This window comes from Athene noctua, chromosome 19 (assembly GCF_965140245.1).
Source record: "Athene noctua chromosome 19, bAthNoc1.hap1.1, whole genome shotgun sequence".
Lineage (NCBI taxonomy): Eukaryota > Metazoa > Chordata > Aves > Strigiformes > Strigidae > Athene > Athene noctua.
In genome coordinates, this window is record NC_134055.1 from 6,774,137 (window position 1) to 6,783,581 (window position 9,445).

Sequence of the window (9,445 nt, forward strand, 5' to 3'; positions counted from 1 at the left end):
GCCGGCGGCCCCGCTCCGAGGCGTGTAAAAGCGGGACTGGCGGGGCCGGGGAGCAGCGAGCGACCGGCCGGGGCTGCCCTTCGGAGCAGGTGAGCGGGGCCCGGAGGAGCCGGGAGGGCAGCGGGGACCCCCCAGTCCTGCTCCGGGGCCGGCGGCAGAGCTGAGCATCGACCCACCTCCCCTCGCTGTCCCACAGGTTGCACCAGTTGCCGGGATCGCTGCACCAACCAGCAAAATGTCGTCCGAAATGGCAGCCGAGGTGAGGATGAACTTTGCTTCTCCGGCGGGTGGTCTCGGGGTGCTCTGGCAGACGCGAGCTCAGCTGAGTTAAACTTTAAGTCCCGGCTGAGCAGCCTGCCGTAGCCTTCAGGCTCTTCCCTCTACCTGGAAGAGACTGATAATCGACGCGGTTCATTCCTGATGACTTGCGTTTAGGCAGGAGATACTTTACAGCAGCCTGTGTAAACACTTCTCCATACAAAAGCTGCATTTTCAGTTTCTGAGGTGAGACGTGACTAGTCAGTGAGTCACGCTTTCTGCCTTCCAAATGGCTACTACAGCCTCTGCTCTGGCTTACGGACAAGCGTCCGTCAGCTGTCAGACTGTACTAGCCACCTCTCCAACCAGAGTCCTGGAGTCAGCTAAAGTTAATCTTTCAGTTTTGATTTCCTGATTGCAAATGGACGTGTTGCAGTGTTTCTGCTACCTACTTTGATGGAAACCCATGATACTGAAGTTATACCTGCTCCCCATTCAAGCACTTAGCCTCTGGTACTGGCCTTTAATTGAGCATCCCCTGTGCCATGCTCCTGTGGGGACCAGATGCACACTGAGGACCTCTAACACTTTTCTTTCTCAATTCTGATTCCTGCTTCTGCCTTCCCTCAGCTTTCTGACAAAGTTGCCTTAAAGATCTTGAGAAGCACATGCCTATACTCTTACGTCTGTAGGCTCTCTCCTGCTGCCCTCTCCGGCACGTTGTTTCAGCACGGATCGGCAGAACCGTGGAGACGGTCACTGTGGAAAAAGTTTCTAAGGTTACTCAACAGTGCTTTGTGTGACTGATAAAGCCCTGGCATAGATTAGTTTGCAACTGTCCTGTCAGCTTCCTGCTGTCCATGGTAGTTGGAGTGTACAGCATGAGAAGAGACTCGATACGGGTGTTTTAAAAAAATCAAGTGGATTCATAATTATTGTCTGCTCTGCAATGGCAGTTGTATTTAGGTTCTTCCTTTAAATGTCCTCAGATTTCTTTTTTTGTGCCTGCTAGCACTGGAGAGTTGCTTTTGAAATATTGGATAAGTTGTAAGGTCTCTACACAAGTAAAATTCCATTTTGGTGTAAGTTTGCCAGAGTTAGGGCTTCAGGGGATGTCCCACCTGGGCAAGCAAAAAGCTTCTGGTCAAATGACATACATGGCTCTTAGCTAGTGAATCCAGTAAGTTGCTGAATCGCTGGTGAAAAAAGTTTACATGCACCCTGCTGTGAAGCATAGCTGGAATTGTGTACCTGTCTTTGGTCACCCAGTGAAGTAGTTATGCATGTGACACATTTAAGTGTGTGAGGTTACTATATGAATCTTGGTTTGGGTGGACAAACAACATTTGTTTCCATGTCTCTTAAAACCTTTTTGTTGATTTATTTTTTTGAAAGGTAGCCAGACCTCCCTTTCTGCAGTCTCTACCTTAACCAGTTTTATGCTAATTTTATGCTAAAGATTGCAAGCACATCATGGACTCTAGAGATGCTTCAAACAGTAACCTCAAACACTTCATAATATGGCTTGTACTGGCCCACAGCTCTTTGTCAGTCAAAGAAAAATCTCTCTGTTAGCAGCACAAAAAGGACTTAGAGGATACTAGCTTTTGTTATATTCCTCACTGACTGCTTTACTTTTTTTCCCCCCTTTGAAAGGCTGTCAAGGGGTTGTTGTCCTGCAGCTGCCTCAAAAGAGAAATCCACGCTGGTCTTGCACCATATGCCCTAAAATTAATTTCAAGGACTCCCTGAAGAGGTAAAGCGTTTTGGAGGATTCCTGAGCCAGACCTCACAGCTCAAGGGCTAAACACAAGTGACAGTGATATGTTTTCCACCTCTTCAGCTACTTGCCAAAGATCTTAAAGCCCAGGGGCTTTTCTGATTATTGCTACCTCACTGAACAGACATAGCTGAGCATGGCCTCTGTGCTGGATAAACAGATCATTGGAAGTTACATAGTGCATAGGAACTTAACTGAAGTTATTAGGCCTCTTTTGATTTGCTTCCTCCTCTCTTTCAGGGAGATAAACTTTGGGGAGGAAGATTCAGTGGAAGCACAGATCCGGTCATGGAGATGCTCAATGCTTCCATTACCTATGATCAGAGACTGTCTGAAGTTGATATCCAGGGGAGCATGGCTTATGCCAAAGCCCTGGAGAAGGCTGGAATCCTATCTAAAGCTGAGCTGGAGAAGATCCTGGGTGGCCTGGAAAAGGTATTTATTTCCTTCACAAACTGTTATGTGTGCTGGAATAAATGGCTCCTTATCAGACAGCATCTGTGGTAGCCTCCCTGAGTTGCTGTTCTAAAACACATCTATAAATGTGCCTATGTCCTGTTCCTTAGAGCTAGGCATGTGCTGAAGTGCTTTCCTGAAACAGGATGCTGTTCTAAACCACATACATGACAGGCCCAAGTGTACTGCCTTCTGTGTGCTTGGAGACATTCTGGGCAGGGGATGGATGCTCAGATTGCATCCCACTAAAGGCACCAGAGCCCAACAGTAGGATGTGAACCAGCTGACGAGCACCCAGGGAGACCTGAAGCCCTGATGAGCACACTCCCGGTGCCCAGTACAGCAGCCCTGGGGCCTCGCTGAGGTGTGCTCGCTGTGACCTGCCTGCCCATCCTCTTCAGGCTGAACATTCACCAGGAATTGTTTCAGTATGAATTAGGAGTATTCTTTTTCTGCTGGCACTTGGGATCCTTTTGAGTCTGGTGGCCCAAGTAAGTAGGAGGCAATGCATAGCATTGTATAGGGGTGAAGAGAAGTCAGCAGCTAAGCGCTTTTTTAAAATATCCATTGTTGTTGCTCACCCACCATGGACAATGGTGACTCTATACAATATTTGTATAGGAAAATCTTTGTGGACAATGCTAAAGCAATCACTGACATTTCAGCTCGCTCTTCTGTTGCAGTGCTTAAATCCTCCTAGAGCCATAACTTCACACTTTGATTTGCACTGGGATGGCAGAAGCTGGTATTTGCTGGGGACACTTACAGCCCCCCCACGCAGCAGGGTAACCGTGGTGGCTGACTGGTGTTTCTGCTGGTGTTTGTAGATCTCTGAGGAATGGTCTAAAGGAATCTTTGTCGTGGCCAAAAGCGATGAGGACATCCACACTGCCAATGAGCGCAGACTAAAGGTCTGGATCCTCTCACCTCTTGTTCCCATTCCTCTGTAGCTAGATCTGCCTGACGTTAAGTGCATGTGCCTCTGTCCCTCTCTGAAATTCCTCTGGACCTTGTGGCACTGGAACCCCAGGTGCACAAACAAGTGTCTCCAAGAGCCCTTTTGTGCAAGAGGCACTGTACAAGCATAGCTCCCAAACTTGCCCTTTTCCCCAGAGGAGGTCCCACGGCTACTCGCAGGTTGCTAGAGCCGAGTCCCTCCCAGGCAGGGGGGAGGTCTGCTCATGTGGAATCTTCTGCTTAGAATATGAGATGCTGACAGAAATCCTCCTCTTGTCTTCAGCAGCTGATTGGAGACCTAGCAGGAAAGCTGCACACTGGAAGAAGCAGGAATGATCAGGTATGTACAGAACTGGATGTTTTTCTTTCTTCTGTATTCTTCCTAAGTTCCTTAATCAAATTTCTTTATGCCATCTTTCACATGCCATGACACTCTCCAGCACGAACTCCCTAGGGCTTTAAACTAGTGATGCTGCAATGCTCAACTGCAAAGGGGAAGAGGCTCCACAGGACTGGTTCCTGATGGTAAAAGGCCAAACTTCAATTGACATTGCTTTGAAAGTCCACTGAAACCATAACTAGTAGCTGGGTGCCATGCATCTTTCAGGATCAGTCCTTCTAATGATGATCGAGTTGTGCTGGTTGGAAATCTTCTAATCCAAAGTTGACAGAGAAGCCCACTGAAAACAATGGGCTTTGGTTCTGTTCATGGAAATCAAGATACTGCAGCTTTCACAAATCAATGACTAGAGTAAGGGACATCTGGTAAGAGGAAGATGTCCCTTCCCATCACAAAGAACACAGAGGGAATAACACTGCCAAGCCTTTCTGGGGAACAGCATTTGGTCACTATGTATGTCACATTCTGCTTTGTCTGACGGTGGCCAATCTCATACAGGTTGTGACCGACTTGAAGCTGTTCATGAAGAATTCCCTCTCTGTCATCTCCACTCACCTCCTGCAGCTCATTAAGACCCTGGTGGAACGTGCTGCCATGTAAGTCCTTTTCCATATCCATCGCCTTGGCCTGGCAGGGCCAGGAGACTTCTAGGCTTGCTCTTTGACTGACACCACTCAGGGCAGCAGCAGGGCCTTCTGTGGAGGACATTACAGACAGGCAGGGTGTGGTAGCACAGGGAAAGCAACAGTCCCCCTTTCTCCACAGTTCACATCACAGAGGCCTTCCTCTTCCCCCCAGTGTGTCCTAGCAAAGGAGTTGAGGTGGCAGGTCCACGCAAGACTTCAGAAGGCACCAAATCCATCTGAAGGAGTGGGGAACTTGAACATGTGTCAAGTTGTTCTGTAGGGGAAAAGCTCAGCTCTGGTAACGCCCAGTCTAACTCTCCTCCTCACAAACCACCCTCCAAACCGGTGGTGGACTGGGGAATCTTTGCCTGCCACAGGGGGATTACCATGCCAGGCAATTCTCCAGGGCAGCCTAGGGCAGACACACCACCCTGGAAGATGGGGAGATCTGAACCCAGTGTGCTTAGGGTGAAAGGTGAACGGGTGAGGAAGAGACAGACCAGCTTCAGCACAACACAGGCTGAAGATGTTCTCTTTGTGGCCTTGGCAGAAACCCCTGGCGTGTGCCTGCCACTGCCTTCTATCCTGACAGCTGCTGCTCACCTCTTTCTCTCCTTTCACATGCAGAGAAATTGATGTTATCTTGCCCGGCTACACCCACCTGCAGAAAGCTCAGCCCATCAGATGGAGCCAGTTCTTGCTCAGGTAAGCACCTTTCACACTTGGCTGGAGGAAGCCTTCTCCACCCTTGGGGCCCTGCTCAGAAGTGCATCATCCTCTGAGGGGCAGCCGGGGGTGGTGACAAACCAGAGCTAACCCTGCCAGCTGGAACTGCAGCTCCCCGTGTTCCTGCGGGGCTCTGACCAAGAGGGCCCCCAGCACTGAGTGGGCAGCGCAGGCTGACACCCTGTGTGCTCCATTCTTTGACCGCTCCTACCTCTTGGGTCGGGTGACACCTTCTGACTTGAGGTATTTCATCTCTCGTGTCCTTCCCTAGCCATGCTGTTGCTCTGACCCGTGATTCTGAGCGCCTGGGAGAAGTGAAGAGGAGGATCAACGTTTTGCCTTTGGGAAGGTAAAAAGTTTACTTTCTGTGTAATCCTTGGGCTTCACACTGCTCTGCAAAATGGCCAAGAGCCAGATCTTTACATCCCCTGAACCACTGGCATTTGTATACCACATGCACTGCAGAGCTGCAAAGGCACAAGACTTGCTTCTCTCACTAAAGAGAAGAGTTCCAAGGAAAGATTCTCACCACAGAGATACTGTTCTCCTCCCTCCTTGAAATTAAGAGCTACAAGACTTTCATCAAGCATATCTTCTTTGGAAGAGCACTGGTTTACTCCAGAGTTCAGTTTGCTGAGACTCAGGCCACACTGTGTGATGCCAAAATGAACTGGGGGAGGGAAATCTTCAGAGAGGTGTCATCACTGCATGCTAGAGCTCAGTTTTAGTTGGAATACACAGGATATCATGTGTGACTTCTGTTTCTTTCTCCCCTGGCAGCGGTGCTCTGGCTGGCAACCCACTGGAAATTGATAGAGAGCTTCTGCGTAGTGGTAAATGTCTCCCTGTGACTGAGAGGCACAGGATTACACATAACAAATGGGACTTGGGGAAGCATTGACACATTATCCTGATTTTACTTTGGATGTGTTGCTGCAACTTAACATGGGGATGGAGGGTAATAAATAAATAAAGTAATAAAAAATATGATCTGATGCTCAGTGACACAGATGGAGGCAGCTCCTAATGACTCGGTAAGTCAGAAAGCTTTTGCTGCAGTGAGATAGCAGGTGCCTGTAAGGTGGTAGCATAAATGGAACCACCTTTGCTGCACACTGGCCACCTCTACTAATAATAAAGATCCTGCAAAGCATGTTTGTTTTCCTGGGAAAACAAGGGCTCACAGTCACATGCATGCCGAGGCAGCCTGCTGCATTCAAGCTCCAGACATGCCAAACCTGACCTCCTCTGTCCATCACCTTCCTTACAGAGCTGGACTTTGCCTCCATCAGCCTGAACAGCATGGATGCCATTAGTGAGAGAGACTTTGTGGGTAAGCACAACCCAACCACATCTTCCCACTGCTATTTTAGAAGCAGACTTGGGAGACCTTCCCAGCTGACCTTCTTTAAGGGACTGAAATCCCTCACTATGAAGTAATTATATAGAATCTGTTTCTGATCATGTTTAAACTCTAGTCAGAGCTCCCTGGGTTGTCAAGCAAACAAGCACCTTTTTCACCCCGTGATTTCTTGCCTTCTCTGCAGTGGAATTTCTCTCTGTTGCCACCCTGTTGATGATCCACCTTAGCAAGATGGCTGAAGATCTCATCCTCTACAGTACCAGCGAGTTTGGCTTTCTGACACTCTCTGATGCTTTTAGGTTGGTCTCCGGGCAGTGAACCCATCCCTCAGCCCCTCCTCCTCAGCAATGCCCTCCTGAGAGAACGAGCCAGTGGTTGGGGTCTCCCTCCTGCATAAGGCTGACACAGCATTAAGATTTTGGCAGAAAGGCAGCCTTAGGGTGAATATCCCTCAGCCACAATCACTTATTTCTGATTCTGGTAACTCAACCAAGTCTGAACTCAGCAGACACTCCTCCCCAGCAGCTGCTGGCAGAGAGAACTTCCTCTTCTGCTGGGAAAGCCTGCCAAAGCCCGCCCTTGGCTACCCAGGGTTGCAGCCCTGGCAGATTTCCTGTCTCTCAGGGAGGCACAGCCACACTCTCTGAGCTCACAGCAGCGGTCCAAAATCAACACATCAGTTTTGGAGGGCTGGGTCAGTCTGCTGCATGACCCGTGTCTGTGTGGACTGGGGTCTTGCTCACTGTTACACTCCACACACCTTTCTTTCAGCACTGGCAGCAGCCTGATGCCTCAGAAGAAGAATCCTGATAGCCTGGAACTGATCCGCAGCAAAGCTGGACGCGTGTTTGGACGGGTGAGCCCGCAAAAGAAAGAAGCGTGATGGGGAAGCTGCTCCTACCGGGGATGAAGAATGTTCCTCCTCCTTGGCCCCTGTAAAGCCTTAAGCTCTGCCGGGGCAGTGTGCTTCTCTTCCTGTAACTAACTGCCTCCCGTTTCTCTCTGCAGTTGGCTGCTATTCTCATGGTTCTCAAAGGACTTCCAAGTACCTACAACAAGGATCTGCAGGTAAAACAGGTCTCAGTTTTCACACCATCCCTCTGAGCAGACACCGCCATCTTCTGCTCTTGAGCAGTCTTCCACCACCTCTCCCTGCACAGCCCCTGCTTGGGTGCAGGATGCAGGGAAGGGGCTGAGGCACGGCGTGCTGCCGCTGACACCCCGGCCGAAGCAGGAGCCCCTGGACGATGCCGGCTCTGCTGGCTGGGCTGCTCAAGCCGGTGGGTTTTTGGGATGCATCAGGTTGTCTTACGGCAATTTCCATCCCTGTTCTAACGCAGGAGGACAAGGAGGCCGTCTTTGATGTTGTGGACACCCTGAATGCTGTGCTCCAGGTTGCCACTGGAGTGATTTCTACCCTCCAGGTAAGGCTCCAGCCTCTCACTATTGAACACGGTTGGGGTGCACGTTCTGTGAGTAACACAGTAAAAGGGCTCTAGACTTGTCCTTAGATGAAGACCCTTCAGTGGCTCACCCATGTTTCTCATTAAGGTCTCCAGTGTCAGCTGTTCAGGGGGTCAGAGTGTCCTTTCAGAGGCAGTTCCCTTCCAGATGAAGCCCCTCACTGTGACCACTAACATGTTCCCAAGGAGAAGGTGGTGATAATGTCTCCCCCTGACTCTCCTTCTGCAGATCAACAAGGAGAACATGGAGAAGGCACTGAGCCCTGAGATGCTGTCTACTGACCTGGCTCTCTACTTGGTTCGTAAAGGAGTAAGTATCAGAGGGTCATTTGGATCTGTGATTCCTTTGGATGCAGAATACTGCTCAGTGAGGGCCTGAGATGAGGCCTTCTGTTCTGTCCCCAGGTGATGATCATTCTGGGTCAACAAACCTGGATACACATGACATTGCCCTAAGTGAAAACAAGCCAACCAAAAAGACAGCACATCCATTTTTTCCTTTGAAAAACACCCCAGTTGCCTGGTCACTGACTGCGGCCTCTGCTTCTCACTGCAGATGCCATTCAGACAAGCCCACGTTGCCTCTGGGAAGGCCGTCCACCTCGCCGAGTCTAAAGGTGTCACCATCAATAATCTCACCCTGGAGGACCTGAAGAGCATCAGGTTCGTATCACTATTATTGTGCCATCACTTCCCTCAACAGGCAGGTATCGGCCTCCCTTTGTATGGGGCTCCTCCTGGTGCCCTTCCCCAAAATGCCTGGGCCGGACAGCACCCCAAAATCCTCCTGGCCTGAATATCAATGCTGCTACTGCTGGGCCTGAAAGCACTAAAGGGGGACAACATCACTGCCATCAGCTCCAGCAGGGCCTGGGCACCAGCTCTTGGGAGAGACTGCAAGAAACTCACACCCTGGCCTGGAGGCACCAGCCCTCCAGAGTGAGTTTGCCTCCAAACTTCCTCAGGTTTCCCTTGGAGCTGACTCTTTGCTTGGCCACAAGCAGCTACTGTCAGGCACCAGAAGTGCAGAAGCAGGGCTGCAGGAGGCTCTTCCCCTTGGAAAAAGGCTCCGTCTCCACTCCCGCCCCCCGCCCCGTCTCTGCAGGCAGTGAGCATGTAAAGTCAGCCAACAGCACCCAGCACTCACTGACACCCCCTCTCTTTGCCTCCCCAGCCCCCTGATCGGCAGCGACGTCTCCCAGGTCTTCAATGTTGTCAACAGCGTGGAGCAGTACACGGCCATGGGCGGTACCGCCAAGAGCAGCGTGACTGCCCAGATCGAGCAGCTCAGGGAGCTGCTGAAGAAGCTGAAGGAACAAGCCTAGAGGGGAGGGGATAGCCCATGGATGCAATACTGCATGCCTATCACACTAATCTGAAGTTAATAAACACTGGGGTGTATGTAGTTCACTGAAA

At 50.4% G+C, this 9,445-nt stretch overlaps 1 protein-coding gene across 2 annotated transcripts; it reads left to right on the forward strand.

Annotated features, from left to right (window-relative positions):
* Nucleotides 1–9,445, forward strand: LOC141968179 (argininosuccinate lyase-like). 2 transcript variants are annotated; one of them, XM_074922594.1, is made up of 17 exons: nt 1–89; nt 197–259; nt 2,279–2,473; nt 3,322–3,405; nt 3,735–3,791; nt 4,350–4,447; nt 5,105–5,182; nt 5,475–5,552; nt 5,984–6,036; nt 6,474–6,536; nt 6,751–6,865; nt 7,338–7,422; nt 7,575–7,634; nt 7,907–7,990; nt 8,259–8,339; nt 8,586–8,692; nt 9,204–9,445. In XM_074922594.1, exons 2-17 carry the CDS (start codon nt 236–238, stop codon nt 9,352–9,354), a joined length of 1,413 nt encoding a protein of 470 aa, XP_074778695.1. In that variant the 5' UTR covers nt 1–89; nt 197–235; the 3' UTR covers nt 9,355–9,445. The 2 variants fall into 2 exon arrangements, with proteins under 2 accessions (XP_074778695.1, XP_074778696.1); XM_074922595.1 differs by having other exon boundaries at nt 3,738–3,791.